General features: G+C 43.7%; 1 protein-coding gene across 4 annotated transcripts in view; it reads right to left on the reverse strand.

Moving 5' to 3' along the window:
- Positions 1-27,360, reverse strand: part of YTHDC2 (YTH N6-methyladenosine RNA binding protein C2) — a 999,369-nt gene that overhangs the window by 373,312 nt on the left and 598,697 nt on the right. For all 4 annotated transcript variants that reach the window (XM_069226524.1, XM_069226522.1, XM_069226518.1 and 1 more), the window contains exon 22: positions 7,850-7,976. In XM_069226524.1, coding sequence (XP_069082625.1) covers positions 7,850-7,976 — 127 coding nt within the window. The remainder of the gene's footprint in view (positions 1-7,849; positions 7,977-27,360) is intronic.

Consider the following 27,360-nt stretch of genomic DNA (forward strand, 5'->3'; position numbering starts at 1 on the left):
AGCAGGTCTGGCCTGTTTGGGAGTTTGACATGTGGTACTATTGACAGGTCTAGCAGTGTGGTGTATCATGGTTGGCATACCCACGTTGGTGCTATGAGTTTGAGTTTATTTTGACGCAGTTTGTTGACCAAAAATGGAATGAGCGGGAGAGGGGGGAAAAGCCTAAGCAAATATCCCTGACCAGTTGATCTATAGAGCATTGCCCTTGGACTGAGGGTGTGGGTACCTGGACGCAAAGTTTTGGCATTTTGCGTTTTATTTTGTTGCGAATAGGTCTATTTTTGGTGTTCCCCAGCGTAGAAAGTAATCTTGTAGGATCTGGGGATGAATTTCCCATTTGTGTGTTTGTTGGTGATCTCGACTGAGATTGTCGGCTAACTGGTTTTGAATGCCTGGGATGTATTGTGCTATTAGGCTAATGTGATTGTGAATCGCGCAATGCCAAATTTTCTGTGCTAAGAGACACAGTTGTGACAAGTGTGTCCCTCCTTTTTGTTGAGGTAATACATTGTTGTCATGTTGTCTGTTTTGACAAGAATGTGTTTGTGGGCTATCAGTGGTTGAAATGCTTTTAATGCTAGAAAGATTGCCAACAGTTCTAACTGATTTATGTGCAGTTGTTTTTGTTGAATGTCCCATTGTCCCTGTATACTGTGCTGATTGAGGTGTGCTCCCCACCCCATCATGGAAGCATCTGTTGTGATCACGTATTGAGGCACTGGGTCTTGGAATGGCCGCCCTTGGTTTAAATTTATAGGGTTCCACCATCGAAGCGAGAAGTGTGTCTGGCAGTCTATCAACACTAGATCTTGGAGTTGACCCTGTGCTTGTGTCCATTGTTTTGCTAGGCACTGTTGTAAGGGCCGCATGTGTAGTCTTGCGTTTGGGACAATGGCGATGCATGAAGACATCATGCCTAAAAGTTTCATTACAAACTTCACCTGGTAGTATTGGTTTGGCTGCATGTTTAATGCTATATTTTGGAAAGCTTGTACCCTTTGCGGACTTGGAGTGGCAATCGCCTTTTGCGTGTTGAGTGTTGCTCCCAAGTATTGTTGTATCTGGGATGGTTGTAGATGTGATTTTTGGTAATTTATAGAAAACCCTAGTTTGTGTAGAGATTCTATAACATATTGCGTGTGAAGAAGATACTGTTGCTGAGTGCTGGATTTTATTAACCAATCGTCTAAGTATGGGAATACGTGCATGTGCTGTCTCCTTATATGAGCGGATACTACTGCAAGGCATTTTGTGAATACCCTTGGGGCTGTTGTTATCCAGAACGGTAACACCTTGAATTGGTAATGCACGCCCTGGATTACAAACCTTAAGTATTTCCTGTGAGAAGGATGCATGAGTACCGTATGTGGAAATATGCATCCTTGAGATCTAATGCTGACATGCAGTCCTGTTTTTTGAGCAATGGAATCATGTCTTGAAGTGATACCATGTGGAAGTGATCTGATTTGATGTAGAGGTTCAGCGTTCTGAGGTCTAATATGGGTCTCAACGTTTTGTCTTTCTTTGGAATTAGGAAATATAAGGAGTAGACACCTGTTCCTTTTTGATGATTGGGTACTAGTTCTATTGCTTGTTTTTGTAACAATGCTTGGACTTCTAGCTGTAACAGGTCTAAGTGTTGTTTGGACATATTGTGTGCTCTTGGGGGCACATCTGGTGGGAAATTTATGAATTCTATGCAATAACCATGTTGGATAATGGCTAGGACCCATGCATCCGTAGTTATGCTTGTCCAGTTTTTGTAGAACGCAGTAAGTCTCCCCCCCACTGGTGTTAAGTGTTGGGGGTTTGTGACATTGAAGTCACTGTTTGGCTTGAGTTGTTTTAGGGCTTTGGAATTTTCCCCTTGTTCTTGGGAATTGACCACCCCTGTATGAGCCTCAAAACCCTCCTCTCTGGTACTGCCCCTGGTAGGTGGGTCTGGTTTGTGTGGTGGAAGGCTCTGGGGTTTGGGTACGAAACCCCCCTCTAACCTGTGGCCTTCTAAAAGTGCCTCAGATTTGTGGGGAGTAGAGCGCGCCCATGGCTTTGGCCGTGTCTGTGTCCTTCTTTAGTTTCTCAATTGCTGTGTCCACCTCCGGCCTAAACAATTGTTCCTGGTTAAAAGGCATATTTAACGCAGCTTGCTGGATTTCCGGTTTAAAATCTGAGCTCCGTAACCATGCATGCCTGCGAATGGTTACCGCAGTGTTCACTGTCCGTGCTGCTGTGTCTGCCGAGTCCAGTGCAGACCTTATCTGGTTGTTGGAAATTGCTTTTCCTTCTTCAACAACCGGTTGGGCACGTTTCTGGTATTCCTTGGGCAAGTGCTGTATTATATATTGCACCTCGTCCCAGTGTGCCCTGTCGTTGCGAGCCAGTAGAGCTTGCGAGTTGGCAATTCGTCATTGATTGGCTGCTTGTGCTGCCACTCGTTTGCCCGCAGCATCGAACTTCCGACTTTCCTTGTCAGGCGGTGGTGCGTCTCCTGATGATTGGGAGTTTGCCCTCTTCCTTGCTGCTCCCACGACCACTGAATCTGGTGTCAGTTGCTGTGTTATAAACACAGGGTCCGTTGGGGGAGGTTTGTATTTTTTCTCCACCCTAAGCGTGATAGCTCTGCCTTTCACTGGGTCCTGGAAGACTTGTTTGGCGTGCTTGAGCATGCCTGGGAGCATTGGCAGACTTTGGTAGGAACTGTGGGTGGAAGCCAAAGTGTTAAATAGGAAGTCATCCTCTACTGGCTTCGAATGCATTGCTATATTGTGGAATGTAGCTGCCCTTGATAACACCTGCGTGTATGCAATGTTGTCCTCTGGAGGTGACGGCCTTGCCGGGTAACAATCTGGACTGTTGTCGGAGACCGGTGCATCATACAAGTCCTACGCATCCGGGTCATCCTGCGTCATCCCCGTATGTGTTGGTGACTGCATTGGGGGTGTTGTTACCTGGGACAGCTGTGGCGAATGTAGTGGAGAAGGCTGTGGCGAAAACCTTGGTGGTGGTGTTTTGTCTCTAGCCACCTTTGCCTTTGGCTGCATTTCTGACTCTTGAAATGCCAGCTTTCTTTTAATTGGAGGAAGAGTTCGAATTTTCCCAGTATCTTTCTGGATGTGCAGCCTCTTTTGAGTATGGTCTGGTTCCCCCATACTTATTTCCTGCTCAAATCTATGTTGTTGCATTTGGCTGGAAAGTCCGTGCTCTTCCGTGTAAGAGCCTACTTTCGGCTCCAAGGCTGCCTTTTTCGGTACCGAAGGTTTGGAAACAGTCTTTTTGAGTTCCGAAACAACTTTCTTTACCTTGGGTGTGTCAAACTCTCGGTGTCGAGATCGTTCGGAGCCGGAATCTCGACCTGAGTCAGATGTCTTCGGCAGTTGTGAGGCCTTTTTCGGTGCCGATGGTTGGTCACCGTGTTTTCGATGGATAAAGCCATGGCCTGTTGGCAGTGGCATCCCCTTGGCCTTTATGATTTTGGAGTGAGTCTTGGACGGGGCAGTTTTACTCACAGTTTTCTGCTTTTTCGTCGGTAGCTCACTTTTGGAGTCGTCTGAGTCCGTTTCTTGTATGGAGATTCTTTCCTCCTCTTCGACGTCGATCTGTTCTGTCGGTGTCAACGCCATTTGCAGTCTTCTGGCTCTTCGATCGCATAGGGTCTTTTTCGATCGAAATGCCCGGCAGCCCTCGCAGGTATCCTCCCTGTGTTCCGGTGAGAGACACAGGTTACAGACCAAGTGTTGGTCTGTATAAGGATACTTCGTGTGGCAATTCGGGCAGAAGCAGAAGGGGGTCTCGGTCCATTAGTTTTGACGATGGATGCGGTCGAGCCGATCAGGCCCGCTAAGGAGTGGAAGCCCCGAAGGGCCGCCGGAACGCTTCTTCTATCGGTGTCGATATCCTAACACTAAACCGGTACCGAGCGCGAACAATACCGTCGAATTTTCGATAATTAGCTAACTTTCCCGATTCGAAATACGGAGCGTAGAGGAACACGTCCGAACCCGATGTCGGAAAGAAAACAATCATAGATGGAGTTGACGCCCATGCGCAATGGAGCCGAAAGGGAGGAGTCCCTCGGTCTCGAAACTCGAAAAGACTTCTTCTGAGAAAAACAACTTGTAACACTCCGAGCCCAACACTAGATGGCAGGATAATGCACAGCATGTGTATCTGCAGCTACACATGCCATCGAACATATATATATAGTTATGTACCAATGTTAGGGATTATTGTCCATTCATGTTAGAGAGAATGTATTTTAGTAAATTTTGCATATATATTTGTTTTAATAAAAAAAAAAAAAAGAAGAGGGGATGTATTGTGGGTTGATGTAAGGAATGTGATGATATCAGGTTTCAGGTGTGGAACATGAGGTCATGTGGAATGTGCTTTGTGAGTGGAATGTGGGGAGAGAAACGGCCAGCAGAAGAAGCGGATGCACCATTTGAATGCGGTTATGTCCTTCAGACGAATATATGAATAAAACTTTATTCCAACAAAGAAAAGTATGGACTCTTAGTGTAACAGTACCTTAATGTTATTCTTCTTGTATTTTATCTTACTCAAATTTAGGGGTGCATCTTACCTTGTGGTGTATTGTGTTTACGTGGAGAGGATATCTGCTCAGCCATGTGTTTTTCTGACTCTCTGGGCAGATCATATTCTAATTGCCTGACCGTTTCGGCAGTTGGTGATCTGTAGTCGGGAGTGCCGGACATTTGACATGGCCTACTCCATCTTTCATTATATCTTATGAATAAATCCGCCTTATATAGTTACATGAGGTGTGTTTGGAAGTTCTTTTTTTTTTTTTAAATATATTTTTATTAACAATTAACAATTCGCTGTTTACATTACTCAAGTACATTGTTGGGAGCATCTTATTCTCATCTTGCATAATATTGAAGAGGATACAATATTTTATTTGTGTTTATGTATAATTTGTGTCATGGTTTAACACACACCTTCGTCTCTAACTAAACTTTATTATCCGCTAGCTTGTTGGTCCTAGTGTGGTTTCCCATGGGTGTCTGGTTCCTTGCCGCTTTGTGCTTCCCATTTATCTTGCATGCATATATAACAGCTTCAACTTAACACTAAGCTATACACACACTTAATGGCTTTTGTGGGTGGAGTTAATGTTGAGCGGCGGGGGTGATTCCCTGAGGGAGTTGTGCCTGGGGGGAAATGCCAACCTTTTCCGTGAGTTTAACTACTGTTCTTTACGTGTACTTGTACATACCTCTAGGCTGATTCTTGTGGTCTGTGGCGTGCCTACTGCGTTTTTTACTAGTTTTTCCCCATTAGTGTTTTCCTTTTTTTCCTCGTTAGTGGTATTGTTGAGGGTATTCCCTGTCTACTTCCCATTTACGCTCAGATTTCTGCTTCTGCTGGTGTTGTGTTGGGAGCCATTGGTTTATCTCCTGCAGTAACCCAGTTCATCATTAGTTCTTCCCACCCTGGGGCAATGGGGGACTGCCTGATCCCTCGGGCCTCTTCCGACTTTAGAACCTGTAATTCCGCCCCAGCCCCCCTCGTAACGTCGCTTTTCCATTCCGCCAGTGAGGGATGGTTTGAAGCCTTCCAACCCTTTGAGATCAACCTCCTGTAGAGGGCCAGGGCGAGGTCCAAGAAACGACCCCCAATCTTCCCCTGCGACATATTCGTTTTTACCCCCAATAAACAGACGTCAGGGGTAAACGGCAGTACCGTGTCGTATAATCCTGATATGTGTTCTATAACTGCCTTCCAGCCCACCTGTAGGACCTCACATTTCCACATCATATGGTCAAAGTCTGCCTCGCAGCTGCCACATCTGGGGCATGCCCTGGGGGTCCCCCCATATATACGGGACAGTCGGTGAGGGGTAAGATATGTTCTATGCAAGTAGTTATATTGGATATATTGTAGTCGAGTATTACGAGAGACCCTTCGGGGATAAGCCAGAGCTCGGTGTGTTTGGAGGTTTTTCTGGTGATCCTTGTATGTGGCAACGATCTACCACACAGAGGAGAGTCCATTCACAGAAATTATTCTGCCACTACAACAGCAGTATTGTGGTTTAGCACCACCTGGCTTGCTGCTGTGGAATTGTGTGGCTACATTTCTTCTTGCTTTCTGCTTGGATTTGAGCTGAGTGGTCTTGGTATCGTCAAGGCCAGGCATTAGGTTGTGGACAAGGAAGCAATACAACGTAAAAAAAACATTCATTCATCACGTGCCTACGCTACGCAGCCATTTTACTGTATGTCTGACTTTATCATTGTGTAATGCAATCAAGCACATTGCCGCTATTTTGGTGAGGCAGTAGTTGATCATATTATTCGGATTGTTGTGCTTGTGTGTGTTTTGGATCTGCTTGCACACGTTGCTAGTGCAATAGTGTTGGCCAAGGAGTAAATGGTGCAGTATGATTTGTGTGTGACTACTTCATAGTAGTGGCACACTTGCACATTTTCCCGACTTTCTTATGCGTTTTCGTTATACTGTGATTATTGGGACAGCATCTTTCTCTAGTAACACCTCCTTGTCACAATTTACGGAGAGTTAGGAAACTGGAGCAGGGTGATGCTTCAAATTATTCTAGAACTATAACAAGTGGGGGTCGCATTCAACAACCTCCATATTTCCTACATTATCCGGGGAAGCCACAACAACAATAGAAACACTGGTTCAGGGTATTTCAAAAGTGTTTGGTGGCCACTGATGCTGTAAATTACTCACCACCTAGGAAACCTGTGCTTTTATTTAACTGTTTAGCTACCAAAGCACAGAATGTTTTGATAATTTACCTGACCTACAGCCATTTCAATACGAAGAGGAAGGATGGCATGTGTATTTGAAAAGCAAACCATTTTTCAGAGGAACCTAGTGTGGCTGAGAAATATCTTAATTTTTAATCACTAAAACAAAGGTTTGATGAGACTATTGATCAATATGTTGCATCTTTTCGTATTCTGACTCCCCAGTCGTTCTGATTCTAGAGAACAGACCGTTTCGGCAGTTGGGGATCTGGAGTCGGGAGGGCTCGATGTGTCGAATGGACTCTCCCATCGTTCATTATATCTTACATTAAAATGTGACACATATTTACCTGTGGTTTAATTGAGTGTTCTTCTGGTGATACTGGGATGTGGTAATAATCTACCATAGAGTGGTCTGCATGATGACATTGTACTTAGGATGAATAAAGAGCATACTCGAATATAAACATGGAGTGTTAACAATATTCTGCTTGGTCATATAGTAATACCTCTGACTCAGTAAAAAAAAAAAAAAAAAAAAAAAAAAAATTGTACAGCCTTAATCCAAGTCATATCATCCCTTAGTATTTAACTAGGACTGGCAGGCGTACAGATCTATTTTGTGGCCTGCTTAAACAGTGTACAGTCATGGGACCATGGCCCATGGCCACGGCCAACCACAACAGGATGGTTAAATGAGTTGAAATCTCTCAGTTAAAATATGGTGAACAGAAGGTTACAAGTTTGAGTGTCTATAAGACCGACTCATTGTTCCTTCCTTGTAAAAGTAGGTAAATTTAGTACTATTCAATTAAGTAATAATTACACCTGTTGTTTATGGGGCACAGAAATCGCAGAAGGCGGTATGAAGTGCTATATATGAATATTATTGGCATTATTAATATTACTATGCATTTCATTAATAATAGTATTATGCATTTAGGGCATGCATTCAGTGCACAGACTGCAAAACGTGGCACCGATGATCAGCTTTTTTATATTTTGGAAAACAAACACACTTTTTGTTTACCTTTTTGCATTCAGAACATCTTTCCCAAATAATAAGCATTAAAGTGTCCTAATATCTAGACCCTTTCCTTTAGGTTTACCTGATGCTCTAAGTTGACCCAGCAACTGAGTTCGCATTCCAATTATGATTTCCATTGTGGCCTGGGAGAGGAAGTTCTTCTCGCAAAATGCTCTCTCCCACCCATCACTTCTTGCTTTTTGCCAAGCCTGCAGGAAACAAGGACAAGTAAGTATTCCAAAGAGATGTAAATGCAATCTAAAATATGTCTATATTTGAAAATAAATCCACTACATCAGAACAATAAAATAGCAGCCAGTAACTGATGCCCTAGGCAAACAACTGCAACCAGCGCCCACCCAGATTTTGTCACTTATTGTTTTTAATTAGATTTTTTACTTTCATTTTTGCACCAACTTAAATTGTCCCTTAATAAAACAGTTAAGTTCATCGATGTGGACGTGCAACCACTGGTATGAAGAGATTAAAGACTGCCGAACCACTCCCAACGTCTATGATGTCAAAGCTAGGTACTGCCTCAAATGTAAAAATTAATAAATGAATACACAAACTCCTATTTTAAACACAAAACTGGCACTAGAGACTGTGAATCAAATTCACAGCAAGGTCTTGCAGAGGACAATGGGCTCCATCGACAGTCATGCCCAGCTGGCTGAGTGGCCCTAAGGGGGTCATTCCGACCCCGGCGGGCGCCGCCCGCCGGGCGGAAACCACCCAAACACCGCCCCCGCGGTCAAATGACCACGGGGAGCATTCTAACTTTCCCGCTGGGCCGGCGGGCGATCTTCAAAAGATGAAGCTGGCTCCGAATGGAGCCGGCGGATTTGCTGGGGTGCGAAGGGTGCAGTTGCACCCGTCGCGATTTTCAGTGTCTGCTTTGCAGACACTGAAAATCTTGATGGGGCCCTGTTAGGGGGCCCCTGCAGTGCCCATGCCAGTGGCATGGGCAGTGCAGGGGCCCCCAGGGGCCCCACGACACCCGTTCCCGCCAGCCTCTAACAGGCTGGCGGGAAGGGGGTCGGAATCCCCATGGCGGCGCTGCATGCAGCGCCGCCGTGGAGGATTCCCTGGGGCAGGGGAAAACCGGCGGGAAACCGCTGGTTCCCCTTTTCTGACCGCGGCTTTACCGCTGCGGTCAGAATTGCCCCAGAAGCACCGCCAGCCTGTTGGCGGTGCTTCCTCCGTCCCCGGCCCTGGCGGTCCATGACCGCCAGGGTCGGAATGAGGCCCAAAGTCTGGTGCAGGGCTTGTACATACAGCCCAACATGCTTGGCTAAGGAAGTTCGGCATATGGGAAGTTGAAAGCAAGGCCAGCCAAAAGGCTAACCCTTGGAGAACCACCAAAGGCTGTGTTCCTACAGAGTTGAATGCAAGGATGCTGGGTTTAGGGCCTGGCCAATGGCTGTGGTCTTGGGGGTTGGTTGCAGAAAGCGTGGCTGTAGTATGTCATCAAAACAATTGACTGAAAAATCTTTTTAAAGGGTAACTTATGGGTTCTTCTGCTCATAAAACATCAACCAACGTTAAAAAAATAGAATCTCCCTTAAATAAACAAGTAAAGTGAAGTAATGGTAGGGGAACAAGCTCTCTTTCACTCCTCCTCCACACTGCATCAGAGAAAAGAAGTAAGCCCATTCCCCATCCATTTTTCTTGTGCAAGAATACAAGTGGGATAGGTATTTGGCTTGGGTGCATAACATAGCCTTGTTGACATTCTTTAGTCCACCCTTTCCCCGATACTGTAACTACTTATTCAGCAGATAAAATGTCTACTGGGTGCTGCAAGGGGCTCTGTGGCACTGCCAGAGATATTGTACACTTACAACAGATAAAATAAAGTGACACACCATTCGTAGCTGCTTGCAGTAGTAGAAAATCAGACTGATGAAATGCTGGCCAGTTCATGGGCTTAACTGATGCCTGCTGCTTTGCCCTGTCCATCAGACCGCTCAGACTGCATCTTAACTGCCATAAAGAAGATACAAGTGACTCTGTTGTCAAAAATATTTGGCAACAAATGTGAGTCTTCTACACAGCAACCAATTACCAACTGAAAAAAACACTGTTGTAACAGAACCATCACTAGAAGAATCGATCCCGGGAGTGAATCAACTTCGTAAACAAGTGACTGGCCTACACACATGTACATACGCACATGAGCAATTTTCAATTATTGGTGTAGATCATGTTGAAGTCCAGGATTTACACTGTATATAGAAGAATGACTAGGTGCACTTGACACCCCACAATGCATCACCAATTTTTTTCTGCAAAACAACAGCATCAGTCCCACCACCAGGGTCTTTGATCAGACCCGTATCTACAAGTTTACATATCTCGAGAGATTATGATATATTACTGCAGGAAGGTCACGCTAATTGGCCCTCCGAGATTGCCAATAGTAAAATCTCAGTATTCCCAGATTCAACAGTTGCAGTACAATCCAAAGATGAGTCTTCTGGAAACTGAACGGGGGCGCTACGAGATTCAAAACAGAAATACGTTGTTATTCACAGTTAAACTCAAAACGATACCGGACTGCAAGACTTTCTCTTCACAAGGCATCAGATGTCTGAAAGGGGCTGGAACATATAGTTGTAAGTCAGGGTTCTTGACCAGACTGTCCCAGTTTACAAAAGAGGATCAGGACGAAAGAACTGGTAACCTAGAAGACCCATCACCTCAGTGGATGCTAGCATTTAGTTCTGCTGCTGTTGCAGCAGTGGGGACATTGAGAGAATTGGAGTCCTCCACAAAGAAGAATGATTCCAGTAGTGACATTTGGTCAAATGAAGACACAGACGATGCAAATACTGTTAAACATATGGGACACAAGATCACCATTATGACTTCTGAACACATACTTTAATATGTAAGTACAAGTAAATGCTCAATGATATATATTAGTCCAAACCTCCGTAATCTGCACATAGGCTCATGTTGAAGGACAACCAACATTTTGGGGACTGTGACCATATGGTGTCAAGCACACATCCACCCCATTACTCCCTGCTTATTTTGCTCATTACTGTAATAACATGAAAGTTAAGTGACTGCGGTAAAAATAGGATACTACTAACTGCTATTTGGTGCCCGATAAGAAGCTGTCTGCTACTAGTATGAGTGGTGGATACAGTATTTGTAAGTGCATAATACTATCCTATCAGCTTAATAACAGTTCACGGAGTTGCCTAGCTGGGGAGTTGAAACTAGGTCCTGGCAGGGTGAACAACACTTAATTGCGTTTACAGTCATATCACAGAAGGATGATTAGAAAAATAAGACATGAAAAAAATTACAAGTAGCTCAGATCTATTAAGCTACGTTTATACTTATCATAAGGCATTGTTGGAGTCGTCTGAGAAGGGTTGGCTTGCAAGGGGAAGGGAAACTGAAGGACCAGCTGATCTGTCATCAAGAAGGGGATCATGGGAGCCCTATAATAGGCGTACACTGGAAAAAGAGAAATGGCTCTTTGTAAATCTTAATGGTTCCCAACTTGGAATGTCCCTGGCATGACATCTGCAACAAAATACTACAAAGTGTTATTTTAGTTAAAGAGGGTGGGAATCCAATTTGCCTTTCTTGAAGAAACCCACTTAGTCACTTAAAGGCCTTGATAGCCAAACCTGAAACTGTGAAATTACAAACCAAATGAAGGGGCAAAGTATAAGCAACTGGTTTCTCATCTAATGCCTGAGAGGCATTGATAGGTGTGATATGGGGGAACCAGGAGATCCCCAGGAAGCAGACGGAGAGATAGTGGACATGGAGGAGAGGTAATTGTGGACGTTTCCTTAGACAGTAGCCCACTTGTGACAGTATTAATTTACACCCCGAATATACCACCTGTTGACTCCCTGGAGGCAGCAGACATTGAAGACTCACACATGATGTAGGTGGTAAATTTTTATTTTGTAACATATGCATCATTTGAACAGAACATATGCCCTACTGAGTGCTACAGCAAGTGCCTTGAATGGAATGAGTGAATATCTGTCTACAAGGAAAATGTGAACAACATCCTGACACCTTAAAATACTCTTTTTCCTCTCATGAAAATAATCTCCACACTCATTTTGAAAAAGCCTTTGTAAAAACGGTGAACTATGCACATTATCGGAATATCTGTGCAATACTATTTCAGACTTCAGATTTCTGACCACAAATACCATCCTGATATTAGTAGTCAAGAAGACCCTTTACTCGTATTCCATCATGGCAATTGCAGGAAGCAGCTCTATAAGACCAGGCTTTTGCAGGGCAATTGGTGATGTCACTGACGGCTACTGCACTGAGATTAAGGGTTCCGTAGGAGACAAGAAATAAAGTTGGAAACCTTTAAAGTAGTGAAAAGAATGAAATGCAAAAAGATGAAAGTTCTGAAGAGTTGACAATGGCTGGAGGTGAAGTTCGAAAACTAGAAACAGATAGTGTCCACAACCAAGTAGGGAGGTGCCACGATGAATGAGAACTTAAAAGGTCCTTTCTGAAATAATCAAAATTATTTACTGATTTGACTACAACTCAGACACAAATACAATACACTCTGAGGGGGACAAGTGAGGAGAGATGCTGTTAAGAACAGGTCAGACCTGAACTGAAATCCCACAAAGACCAAAATGGTAACATAATTCATTCCCAGGTGGAGATTAATGGAATATTTAAAGTTAATTATAAAACAGTATATATCCAGCCTTTCTCCCTCCCCACCTTCACTTGATCAGATTGGAAAAAAGGTGAAAACAGACTGGAGGAATATTGGAGGCAGCAGGCCTCCATATCCTGCCACAAGCATGAATCATTAAACTAGATCAATCCACAACAATCCAAGAATTGACAGAACCCTCAAAAGACATAGGCATGTACATCTGTGTCCCAAACGACTGGAAATCTACAATGAAATGAGACCTACAAAGGAATTACAAAAGACCACTAAAAACTGATGTAGTACTCCTTCTCAAACTTGGTAGGGGCAGAGTGGAGAAGATCCCCTATTGACCATTATCACTCCTAAATTCAGACTGGAAAATTAATATTAACGAAGTCTTAGAGAACAGACTGCTACCAATACCAATCACATTGATCCAGCCTGCCTAGAATGGATTTTTAGCCAGCTGCAACACCAATATAAGACGACTTTTCATGTAATATTTGGCATGCCATGTGACTGGCCACTGGCTACGCATAGCTGCTTGCAGTACTGGACAAAATGGAAACTAGCCCAGTGATGATGAGCTAGATAAGATTACTTCACACAGATCCAACAGCCAAAGTGAAGACGGGTATGTTTACTTCACCAACTAAGAGGAGTTCTAGACTAGGTCCTCCTAGCTCTAGCCATGGAGTCAATGGTATATAATTTCAGGAATTATGGTTTAAAGGAAGGACTGGAGGTATTCGGTACTCAGTATGTTTTCTCTTATATGCCGACAACATACTTCTGTAATCTGGCAACACAGATACCTGAAATTATGGATCTATTGGGCACCTTTTGAGCCTTAGGGTAAAATACAAAAAATACTTGTTTCCATACATAAGATCACAACAGATATTCTATTATAATCTGAGCCTTCCATACTAATAAGGCTGGCAACATGTTCACATATCTAGCAATCCAGATGTATCATTCAGAAACTGTTTTCACTGATGGTAATATAGATTAATCCCTTGGAGCAATCAGTAATTTGATGCATTTATGGGGAAAAAAATACTGTTGTCTGTAGTAGGCAGAATATTATTACTAACAATAATAATAATAATAATCCCTCAGTTTCCCGCCATTGCCTTTGAAGCTGATTATTTTCATATGGTGTGGGAGTACCAAAAGAGACTCGCCATAGGTCCAAGCTCATTACCTATGTTAACACAGGCGTGAGAGATCCACTGACATACAGTGGCTAGAAAATATAACCGTAAAGGTGCAGATGGAAGACCTCCCAAACACAACTAATCTGACATGATCACCTGGGCAAATGCAGAAATTTGTTTCCTTCACGCTGTGCCTCCCAAAACACACACCACATAGGAGTCCTCGGAGATCGCCCAAAATGACCTCACACTAAAATCAGGTGTAATGCTCCCTCAAACTGAATTAATTAATGACCAATTGGAAAAGAATAGAAACATCAGAGAAACTGATGCATCAAAAATATTTGACACAATGAACACCGATTCTATTAGAAGATTTGACTCTTTACAATGTTGCTGATTGGATTGTACCTGCTGCATCCAAACTCATTTTAATGTACAGAGTAGATATTGCACAAAGACAGTCTACTCCATATGGCTTGTAATTATCTGAGATGTACTGTGTTTCCACCAACTAAAATTGATAGCAATCACACAACAGAAATGCAATATTGTTGTAATGACTGAAAAACGTCCAATAAAATATGTGTTTAATAAAAGGGAGGTCATGGTTATTAAATAAACAGAACACAAAACTGAAATTGCCCAATTGGGCAAAGCAGTAGTAGGGACCTCTAATGACATCCCTACGGAGTCCTCACTATTATTACGGGCATCACCAGCATTACCAACCCCATCACCAACTCTACTACCACTAACATACTGCAAACATCACTACTACAGACAATCCCACCATTATGATCACCATCATTATCACCACTTTTGCCATGACCAACAGTACACCAAGACAACCATTACAGTGACCACTATTATCATCACTACTACTACTACCACCATCATTACCATCACCACTACCACTCCCTCATCATCACAGCCATTGCAGACATCACCATCATTACAACCAACCGCATTACCACCAGTACAACCACAATCACTATAATAAAGCAGCACATCCACCTTCATATGTCCATATTAGCACATGGCAAACACAACCACCATCACACTTTCACACAAACAATTTCATGTAGCAACACACTCAACACCATACGCCGGAACACCCATGACACACCCAAGCAATTATCATTATGTTACCACAAACACTATACACCAACACAATCACTGCAAAGCAACACAACGATCAAACACAACCACCACTGTATGTCAACATAAACCACATCATACACCAAAATGCACATCATCATACATTCGCAGAGCCAACATCATTCACCAACACTCACCATCATATGCTGTGAAATCCAACATCATACTCCAACACACCCAGCATCCTATGTTCACACAACTAACATCATATGCAAATACACCCCAATAATATACCAACATACCAACCATTTAACATTCACTCAACCAATGGCCAACTCACATAAAAATTCAATTTATTTAAAAATAAATTTAAAAGGGAGTTAGAATTGGTTAATATGTTAACAGAGGCGTTGCCATAATAACAAAAAAACATGAAGTTCACAAGTTGAGATGCTGTCTTCACCTTGGGTCCTAACTCTACCATACTAAGTCCTTCTCTGTAGGTACTGCACCTGTGGCAAAGTGTGGTATTCAAATACCCCCTGGATCTAACCCAAACTGTCATGCTCAAAATCCCTCCATATCTATGGTTGGACACACCAAACACACAAAGGCCCTCATTACAACTTTGACGGGCGGCGGAGGCCGCCCGCCAAAGTTGCGCCGCAGGAATACCGCACCGCGGTCTGAAGACCGCGGCCGGCATTCTGAGTTTCCCGCTGGGCGGGCGGGCGTCCGCCTTAAGGCCGCCCGCCAGCCCAGCGGGAAACAACCTTTCCTCGAGGACGCCGGCTCGGAATCGAGCCGGCGGAGTGGGAAGGTGCGACGGGTGCAGTGGCACCCGTCGCGTATTTCACTGTCTGCAATGCAGACAGTGAAATACAAAGTGGGGCCCTCTTACGGGGGCCCCTGCAGTGCCCATGCCATTGGCATGGGCACTGCAGGGGCCCCCAGGGGCCCCACGACAAGCCATACCGCCATCCTGTTCCTGGCGGCCGAACCGCCAGGAACAGGATGGCGGTATGGCTTGTCAGAATCCCCTCGGCGGCGCAGCAAGCTGCGCCGCCTTGGAGGATTCAAACGGGCCACGGGAAACTGGCGGGAGACCGCCAGTTTTCCTGTTCTGACCGCGGCGTTACCGCCGCGGTCAGAATGCCCTGCGGGGCACCGCCAGCCTGTCGGCGGTGCCCCCGCGTGCTGCGGCCCTGGCGGTTCTATACCGCCAGGGTCGTAATGAGGGCCAAAGTTCCTATATTCTACAGAAACAGAGCAAACTAGGGCCTGATACAACATTTTTGCAGAGGAATACAGAATATGGAGGCATCACTCAAAATTACCTTTTGCCTCATGCCAATACAATGGTAACCTCAAAATTGAGAAAGGGATGTGGGATTTGTGGATGCAGATAATGCACAAAGTATGCCTTTTACCTTCATATGCAATATATTCCTCATAAAGCACTACTTGAAAACAGACATGAGCAGCACACTGACCTTTAATTATACGTCAAATTTGGTATACAAGACAATATCACATGTTATGGTTTGCTGGACAACAAGGTCTCTATGTGTGTTTTAATGGGAAACAACCTGAGAGACCAGTCTATGGCATTAGCCACTAAACAAAGATGCCATAATCAAATGCAGGAGGACAAATGTCATTTTTGGAACAGACTTGTCAAAAGCTGTGAAAAAAGTTTCTTTTTAAAGGGAATGAGATCGTTAAGACTCTATAACGATTCAATGATTCAGACTCTATAATGATTCAATAATTATGTTGCTAAAGGCAGTGGTTGATATGTTGCATTTTAAACATGGAAAGCAGCAATACCTCCCTTTTTAGAAACTATTTAATATTTAAATAATCTGCATTCAACAATAATGCAAGCATTATATATGAATACCAATAACTGAATTACATATGAGATCCTCAGATTTATCTTCCTCCGAAAACAGGTTTTGTTTATCAAGATCCCGTTCCAAGTTAAATTTTGTATTGATCAACAAGGTCTACCAGCCCCGAGGTGCCCATCAATAGATTGCCTATACTTACAAATAATTAACCAGCTATTAACATAGACAACTTATAGTGTAAGACCCCACAACCGGTCAAATGAACAGTTCTTGGAGATGTATGGGGAGACCAACAGGCCAGATTTCCAAGGGTTCAGTGGGTGATCTTGCAGGTCATAATGACATAAAGTGAATAAATTGGTTCTACCTACAGGCCCATTCCGTAACCACCATATCCATGAGGAGGGGCGGAGGGGCAGAATGGCATCTCTGATTGCCTCTGTCATTATTGTACCATTACTTGTGGAGGGGGATTATGAGGAACAGTCTAGGATAAGGCCAATACATCCCCCTGCCCATCAAGCTGTATAAAGCATTCTATAGTTGTGTACCAAGCTCTTGTAGTGTCTATCTTGCCCTCTTTTCATCTTTAAATAGTAACATTCCCACTTATTCAGCCCATCTCAGTACTTCTCTTTTTCAGCTATCAATAGTGGGTCCTGCTTTTGTTTTCCTCCTCATACTTACTGCCTTTTGGCCAGCAACAGGGCCAAATCTATGAACTTACACATCACTTTTGTTACATTAGGTTGCACAAACAGTCCCAGTGTATTGATGTCAAGTACTGCAGAAAGCTCTCTATCTGTTGATTTATTAACAAATATTTTTACCTCTCCCCAGTAATACACTAAACTTGGGCAAGTCAAGATCATATGGTAATAAAATCTGCTCCTTCCTCACGACATCGGTTGCATTTACCTTGAGCCCACAGGTAGTAGCTGTTAATTTTATCTGGGGTAACAAAAGCTCTGTGAATGTGAGAAAAATGAGTCACTTTAGAAAAGGCATCCTGGGATCTTTTTGGGGTATTCTGAACTATGCAGGTCTAATCCTCTTCAATAATTGCCCTATTTATATATTTTGCCTATTACTTTCCCAGCCTTTTGAGGGTAGTTTCAGTTTTGCTTAGCGCAGGCCAATATATCAAAGTTACAGCTTTATGCCTACCACTGATATAATTAAATGGCTAAATACCCTGATATCTGTGTGGCTCGTCATTCCCCTTTTACAATGTGTGTTTCAAGGCAGCAACTACTGGTGTAAGAGGGACTGTCCTCAGGGTAACTCAAATTCATCCCTAAACTCCAGTTCTGAACCCACTCTATATAGGTCCTTTATCTGTTCTATTCCCTTGTACAACCATGCCTTATATTCAATTCACGAATTGACGTGGTAAGGCCTGTAGACATTCTATTGTAATGTCTGGGGTTGTCGTAGTTTGGACTCTTGCTCTTAGGCAAGACTGCTGGTTTAAGGATGACAGTACTTATGTTTGTAGGTGACTATGCCTATACTACAACCAGTCGCAACTGTCGTCCCAACCCTTCTGGCTCCCTAGCAGCACCTCACCAAAAACCCAAATAGTAAAAGGTGATTTGTGGCAGCCTTTACACATGGACTCGAGAGTAAGACATCTCAGGGAGTGTTGTGGTTAAACGGAGATTACCCCTTTCTCACAGATACATCATGTCTCATCCAAACACAGGCAATAACGAAGATGCAGTGAAGTTTCAATAGTTTTTATTTAACACAACTGCAATCTGTGATATGTTGCATGGACTGCAATGATTAGGATAATGAACAGTGCAAGAAGTAGAATTGTAAAGACAAGAGTCATTATTACAAAGACCCCCACCGTCTTGCAATAGCATGAAAAGACATGAAGTGTACAATATGTCCTAATACCCGATCATGATAGGCCTAACCTCCTACCTAAAGGAGAGCTCGGTATGTAAAACCTAATCTGCCAATGCCATGTCCATGAGAGGAGCCCCCAACCCTCGTTACCTTGGAATGAGGTCTCTATCTCAGACTCCGCAGGGACACGAAGACTGGGTCAGCATCAAGACGATGTGCAGCATTGCTATCAACGATTGGGGCGATGCCCTCCGGTCGGAATCCCGATGATTATCTGTCTAAAGTGTGATGTATTTATACAGATCTACTTGGACCCCTGACGTAGGTGTGTTTCCAAACAATAGATAACAGGCATGCTTGGGGCGGCAATTAATATAAACAATTCCCTCGAAAGTACATAGAGGGAAAGTCCCTAATTTTTAACACTGTTTGTTTGTCTTTGTCACTTGATCTTGACGCCTTAACACAGTGGCACTGATAATGCAAAGCATAACAAGTGGCCTAACTATAAAGAAGGCAGCCATCTTAGAAGAATTAAATAATTAAATGGGCTTAGACAAAGCAAGCTAAGTAGGTATAAAGTCACTAGGGGAGGGGGGCATGAGTCTGCAAGCCGAAGGCTAAGCTAACTCCTGTTATCCCATTAAAACAAACTAGGATTCACTACAGGCTGTACGGGCTTTGTGCAAGAGTCAATGGGCCCAACATTACGTCAGCACTCAAATGACCCTGTGAAAGCCCAACCTCTCTTTTAGGCCATAGGATGAGCTTAGTCAATTCCAACTATGTAAACTGTCAACAAGTCCCATCGTCTGCGCCCTATAATTTCTGCAACATCAATTTTAATATTCACTGCAACTAGGCTGTAAGATAAGAGGACTCCATATCAAGCGTCACCATTCGCCCTTCTTGTGTGTCAAACTTGAACTTCGACAGGGCCAACTGACACCTACTAATTACCCAAATTAGGTCCGTAAGTGCGGTGTCTATTTTTAGAAACCATCCCATGGGATTATGATGGGCAGTAGGATAAAGAAATACAACAGTCTGGAAGGACCATCATCTTTGCAATGACAACTCTCTCTGCTACCAGTATAGATACTGTATTCCAAAACAGCACAGTATTTCTCTGGGCTGTTACAGCCGGTCGTACATTTCATTGAGTAATTTTGTTTCTTGTAGGTATAGTTGCTTCCCAGCTAACGAATAGCGCCAGGTTACCATTTGAGCATGCCCGGTACTGCCGGAGGCACTTCTAGTCTTGGCCCCTTCATATACCTCCGTAAAAAATAGTTGTCCAGAGGTTTTCATTTTTGATTTGTGTTTTTGTATCATTAGAGAAGTAATTTAGCTTGGGTAGACATTGATAATCGGGCCGATTTTTTATAGACTACATTTTTCAAAACACCTGATGTGTTGCAGTGATGATGTAATATGTCAGGAACCATGAGACATATATACTTCATTTTGGTATTAAAACATAGGTTTGGGGGATCAAGTAGGTCATACAGAGACAGGAAATAGCTCTTTAGAGCAACCTTTCCACCATTTTCCAAAATGGTGTCCCTATAATGAAGTGTTTTAGCGATAAGATTTATAATTTATTTTAATATTGTTTTTGTTTCAGGTATTCCCTTGATTCAAATTCGTAAACATGAGCGTAGCAGGTGGTGGCAGAGGATCTTTACCTCCTGACAGAGTGTTGTTAATTAAATAATCTGAGGACTCCTTCAACAAAGAAAAATATGTCATTTGCCAAACTAATCTGAAAGAAAAGCTAACATCAACCGTGGCTGGACAGAAGAGAGTTTGAGATGCGGCAGAAGTACAGCAAGACGAAGTTCACAAAAGACTGAAGCTGATGTGTGAAAAGGATCAAATATATCAATATATTATCAATGTAACAACAAGTGCTACAAGTTGTATACAATGGAAAAAAGCCTAGAAAAAATGTTGTAAAAAACATAGCAGAAACCAGTGAATCACAAAAACAATCTGACTCTTCTGAGAAAGCCACAATAACCAAACTCAATGCCCATCCACTTAGAAGATCAATGGATACCCCTTGTGCATCTCCAACAACTGATCAGAAAGCAGAGGATCTTTAATGTGTTATCTGTGGTTTACCAACAACAAGGGCCAAATGGATTTATGAAAGAAAAAAGTACAGAGAATGTGAGTCTCAAAGGGCAAACATGTTTTTATCTGCAGCTAGTTTCTTCCAAGATGAAGTTTTCAGTCGAGAAGCTGATCTAAACAGTGAGGTGAATGTATCTGCAGTGGATTTGTATGCCCACCTCAACTGCATGCATGCATACATTCGAAAATATGAATGTAAAATGAGCTCCCAGCAGCAACGTAACTGCCAGCCTTCAGTTAAGTTTGCACTCTTTGAAAATGCAAATTAAGGGGGTGATTATGAACATAGGCGGTCCGGACCGCCATGCCGATGGTGGCGGTAATTATCGCCACCAGCATGGCGTTCCGCACCGCCATATAATGTTCCCTCTGATCCTGCCACAGTTGGAACTCCGCCACCGCCAGGCAGCCTGACGATGGCGGTGTTCCTTATCCGACAGGGGAGCGCTGCAAGCAGCACTGCCCGCCAGATAAAGAACCTGTGTCCATCAGCCTTTCCCTGGCGGTATCCTCTGCCAGGAAAAGGCTGGCGAAATGGGGGCCCCTCTGGGGCTCCCTGCACTGCCCATGCACTTGGCATGGGCAGTGCTTGGTCTCCCATGCACAGCCCCATCATGCATGTCACTGCCCGATTTACGGGCAGTGATTTGCACAAAGGGTGATGCTGCACCCGCCGCACTGCAGCATTGACGACGGCTCCATGTGGAGCCGTCGGCAATGTCCTGGCCCAGCATTCCACAGGGCCTGCTGGCGGAAACACTGTTTCCGCCCGCTGGCCCTGTGGAATGTTCTTTATTGGGTCAACGGGGTCCTCAACATGCTGGCGGTCTGTGTTTAGACCACCAGCATGAACACGGCGGGAAATCCCACCGTGTTCATAATGAGGTCCTAAGTTTTAAAGCAACTCTTGAGTTCTGGTTACGGGTTCACACTCAGTGAAATCAGAAAAATAATAATGGTCAACATTGGTGAAACTGTATTGATCTATAATAAAGAAATTCAGATTTTTCTGGTGAGAACGTACGACAGAATTTGTTTTTTTCTCAGTTTAATAAAAAATTAACGAGCCTCTTATGTTATTGTCAGCTGATTTGACTCCTGAAGGTATTGCTGCCAAAATAAGATCACAGGATGCAGTAAAATCAGCAGGAAGCATTTTAAGAAATGTCCTGAAAGATTTAGATTTTGGACTTAATGACACATTTTGTGATGTTCCAGAGCTCCACAACCCATGAGAGACAACAAGAATCCCTGATGTTGTCTTAACATTTTTTACATCATCGTTTAATTTCAGCAATGCAAAACTGTTACAAACTAAAGTTCTTGAGTTCGGAACAGAAGCCGACAAAATTGATGATGGCTTTGAAGATATAAGCAAAGAAGTGGAAGATAAACCCATGAACTGACTGGCTTATGCTGTGCAAATGTACTGTCTTTTCCACATCACATTTTATGAATTACATCACGGCAAAAAGAAAACTCCACTACACACAATGACTAGCCACGCAATCTATAGTAGAGAGCTAATCACTTCAATGAATAGGATAGGTGTATAAACAATTTATAATGGCATAGAAAAGAGCAGGAACTTGATAGCATGCTGTAAAATCTTGTGAATCCAACAGCACACCACTTCCAAGTCACTTTACCAGGAAAGGATTTACAATTGCTGCTCTTGATAATTTTGATTTTGAAGACAGCTCTTCTTTGTCTGGAACATCCAGCATATATGATACTGTCATGGTGCTTTTTCAAGACTGCACCAGTGAAGTAGCTGCTGAAAAACAAGCTGTAGGCATATACAACCAAAGCTGCAAACATATAACCCAACTGCCTTGCCAATGTGTAAAATCACTACAAGCCATCAACACGTCCCAATCTACCAGAAAGTTTCAAAGGGTGTGAGGTAATGGGTCTTCTTCTACCGGATGCTGTGGTCCGTAAATCTGATTTAACTGATTTTACCATATTGCTTATTATGTGCGGACTGAAGGATGAAGAAAAGCCAGTTACTCCGTGGGCTGGAATTCATGCTGTGGTCTCCCAGAACACCATACCATTTAAGAAGGTTGGGTTTTTACTATTAGTACCATCTCCAGTCTCACAAACTACACAACAGTATACACAGCTCTAAAAATGTTTCCAAAATGTGCGTGATCAGCTTGAAGACCAGCCTATGCTGCCAATTTTCTACAATTAAGATGTTTTCCATATTGTAGATTACATCTTTATGAACAATCCAGTAGAATTTGATGATCTTTATCCAATGATGGGCATTTCCTTCATGACAAACTTTGTGTTGCAGTGTGCAGGAAGTTATCTCAGTGGATGTGGCGTAGACGATCCACTTACTGAGGCTGAATTTTTGGGAAGCAAAACTGTCCAGTCAGTATTGAGTGGAACTCATTACGTTTGTTCATTACAAGGTATGCTTATCATATCTGAGGCTAAAGAAGCTTTGCATAGAATGCTCTATGGAACAAGAATGACAAATTAGAATTTGCATATCTTAACTCAGAAGTGAACAAGGCACAGGGTGCACTTTATTCTAAAGACATAATGCAAAGCCAGGCAACGTTCAATACTCTCAGTTCAAAATCAGAAAACCAAGTTTATAGAGTTGTCAAAAAATGTGAAGAAACAATCAGAACTTTGCAAGTACTGGGGAAATGTTTCACACATGATAGCTCTAGTGAAAAACTTGGTACATGCTTATCGGGAGAGTGATTGGGATCTGTATGTGAAGACAGACTGTAGAATCACTGATTACTGTGCTACGCAGATGTGATTGCATAAACTACCTGAGATATGGGTCCTGGTATTTGGAAAGAGTGAAAAAGCTAAAGATGGAAAAACCATAACTCTACAGAAAATTATGGTGAAACTGGTGAAAGACAGAGAGGGAATGTTCAATGCAGTGGCTCCAGATATGAAACTGGAACAGACGGTCCAGAGATCACAGAAAAGTTCCAAGGGAATTGTTGGTCAGGCCTTTGAAAGTGAACATGTTGCTCAATGGCATCTAGTTTACCATAAAGTCCTTTCTATTTACAATGTTTTCAGAGAGATGGCAAATTCAAAATTAATGGACCATCGTGAAACCGTTCCTGACCATGTACTTGTGGGAAAGAGAGGGGTACGTTTTAATAAACAAGTTAAGAGCATTCTTCATTTCATGCAGCAGTAAGGAAACCCCTTTGAAATGCACGAGTCTGTTCGACTACACATCTTCATGACAAAACAATATATGGATAACAATATAATGACACTACTAAATGTCCTTGAAGATGGATCAAAGCTAAATACAGAACTGAAGCAGGAGAGATTTGTATTGAAAGAGAAAAAGCTGTTTGACATAGTCACTAAAGCTAAACTTCCACACTTTAATTGCCATAGTAAGAGTTTCGTTCAACCAGCCACTACAAAACAGGTTACAATAAACACTTTCGCAAGCACATAGAGAGATGGATGTAGCAAAAGAAAAGGGTGAATTTATCAAGGACATTTTGTTGCATGATCTTCTTTCAACAAATGCATTATTCGATGGAGATGTTGCAACCAAACCAGTGAAGCACAAACGTACGAGAGCTAAAAAAAAAAAAAGAAAAAAAAAAATCTTCACCTGAAGAATTTCAATTCATGAAGGTGTCCTCATTGAAAACTGCTGATGTTGTGGACGATCTATCACAATTGTGAATGGTCAAGATTTCATCCTTGCTAAACTTCAGAGAGGTCGTTCAGACAGATATCAAAGTCAGTGTGCACCTTGCGAGAACTGCACATTGTCTTTGACAGTTATCTTGAACAATCAAAGATTGTGATAGAATCAGACGAATGTCTACAAGGGGAACAATTGACCCTGCCTGCATCAAAAATTCACCAACTATACCTGTGCAACTTGATAAATTCTGGTCATCAGCATCAAACAAGATGAACTTGGAGATGTTAACTAACCAAAACATGGGGGGGGGTGGCTAACCGCCAAAGATGGCGGTTGCTTAATCCCAGAGCTCCTGTCTCGGGCTCGCCTAAGATATTAATTCCGCTCCAGAGCGAGGTTGCTGTGTGGTGACGGATGATCCGATCAACGTGGGAGATGGTGGACCATCCCCAGAAAGCGATCGCGCGCTTGACTGACCGCGGAGACGAGATACAAGACCTCGCCAAGATCTGGGCCTACGCCACAGCAGCTGAGAGGACGAGGAGTCGGCCAGAGGAGGCCTCGCTGCAGTGAGTGAGGGGCACGGCCCGGGCCGGAGTTGGTGATGTGTGCTGGGGTCGGCGCGCCTGGACTGAGTTGGGGGCCCCTGCTCCTCGCCTCCCCCCGCACCTCCTCCTCACCTAGAATCGCATCCAGAGAACCTGCGGGGGACACAGACAAGTAGCTGGGAGCGAGGAGGCGGTCCAGAGGCTGGATGGGCGCGCGCCTGAGACCGGGGAGTGGCGGCGGAAACGAGGAGGCGCCCCCTGGATGGTGAGGGGGATGCCGGGAATTACCTGGGCCCGCTCCCAGGGGTGGTCGGACCCCACCTGGGGCCCGGCTGCTTCCTTGTCTGGAGGAACTAACTGGAGGGGGGTTCTGGCGGCCGCGGAGTGGGCGGCACTGAAGCCAGGACTCCCCGGCGTGTCTGAGCTGCCATCTGAGCCCTGTGCAACTGACCAGATCTGACACGAGGGCACAACCACAAAGCCTGGCAGCCGAAAATACATATAACAGGAAAGTACAAAGACCTCAGATCCCAACTAGTAAACACCTTATACGACAAGCGCCCTCCTACACAGATACCAACGCAGAAACAAGCCATAATGGGCTGCACAAAAGGCAAACAATCAGAAGGTATAGAAAGAATGACCCCTGAAGACACAATGCAAGCAACGCCACCCGAAGCCCAAACAGATAAACTGGACATTATTCTCCAAGAAATTAGAGACTCAAGGCAAGCGACAGAGAAAAAACTAGGTTCCATAACGATTGAGTTAAATATCCTGAAAGATGACCAGAAAAAATTATCGGACAGAGTGAAACAGGCGGAATCCAATGTCGCTGAGATCCTCCCGGCCCACAAAGAAAACAAGAATAACATTGAACACCTCCAGCAACAGGTCAAAGCCCTACAAGAACGAGTCGAAGAAGCAGAGGGAAGATCACGGCGCAATAATGTCTGCATAATTGGATTACCGGAGGGAACGGAGGGCAGGAATCCCACACAATATATAGAAGACTGGCTAAAACAACTAATGATGGACAAACTATCAGCCCACTTTGCAGTGGAAAGAGCGCACTGCATGCCAGGGAAGAGATCCCCTCCGGGTGCACCAGTGCGCCCATTGATAGCCCGGATCCTAAACTACAGGCACCGCAACATCATACTACAGGCGGCGAGAGACCTAGACCCTATCACAGTAGACAATGCCCGAATCTCCCTATACCCCGACTACACATTAATGGTCCAGAAGCGCAGGGCCTCTTTCCAGGTGGTGAAAAGGAGGCTTCGAAATGAAGGACTGAAATATGCGCTATTATTTCCAACTACGTGTCACATTCAATCAGAAAACACTTTTTTTTTTTAAACACCTGACTCAGCATGTGACTGGCTAGATGCGACCTTTCCACACTTACGGACCAAGGAGCGTGGTGTCGCCCTACCCCCGAGACAGCCTCATCAGTCACGTAAGAACGGGCGTAGTAGGATGCAATCAACTCGCAAAAAAGCTGGCCCAACTCTATTGCAGGTCCTAAAGGGCCAAAGTGAGGCACTACAATCGGCATATTCATTACAAGAGACAGATTCTTCCCCGCACGGACCTCCCTCCTCTATAGATAGTGCTGCGGCATCTGATTTTGAGGGAAGTTCAGCGTTGTTTCCCGCTGTTACCCCGCAGTCGGCCCGAGATCGCTAAAGACAGACGCATCACCTCATCACCTCATCACCACAACTAGACACTCATCATTTGCGGAGACCATTTCTCCCCCTATACATGGCGGGCCCAGGCGGTTGAGAACTGTAACCCTTGCCATCTGCCAAGCAACCTGTTGACAACGGGTGAGAACTACTGACTATACATCTAAAAGAACCCCAATGCGAAGGCTCTTTCTATACTTCTCCGTTGGCTGTAACAATATTAGTTTTATATTGCACAATAGCTTTGCAAAGTCAGTTTGGGCTTTGCCTTGTATTCAGTTCAATAAGTAAAAGTTATGAATAGGTTTAGAAAATTGACATCAATATACATATCATGTATGTTATACAAAGAGGGGCAGGAACTAACACTGATTACTAAAATGACAACTGTATCAATATATCAATATGACTGCGTTACGTGAGTATAATATTGTCACCTGGAACGTAAGGGGAATGGGGTCTGTTAAAAAACAACATAGAATATTAGCACAACTAAATAGTCGTAAAAAACATATAGCCTATATACAAGAAACTCACCTTACTACCCACGAGGCGACAAAACTCTGCAAAAAATGGCGCAGTCAACTCCTACATACAACATACTCGGCGTTCGTAAGGGGAGCGGCGGTATGGATAAGGGCTGGGGTACCCTTAGAAGTATTGGAGACTAAAATAGACGATGATGGCCGCTACACAGTAATCAAAGGCAATCTAGATGGAAAACACATAATACTAGGGAGCATATATGCCCCGAATACTGCACAGGATACCTTCTTGGAGCGCCTGTCAAGGATACTATTACATTGGGCTCATATTCCATGGATAATAGGCGGAGACTTTAACGTGGTACTAGATACCACAATAGACAGCACCACACTCCCATGATCAGGTACGAATGCACAACGACA

Source organism: Pleurodeles waltl, chromosome 1_1 (assembly GCF_031143425.1).
Source record: "Pleurodeles waltl isolate 20211129_DDA chromosome 1_1, aPleWal1.hap1.20221129, whole genome shotgun sequence".
Taxonomy (NCBI): Eukaryota; Metazoa; Chordata; class Amphibia; order Caudata; family Salamandridae; genus Pleurodeles; species Pleurodeles waltl.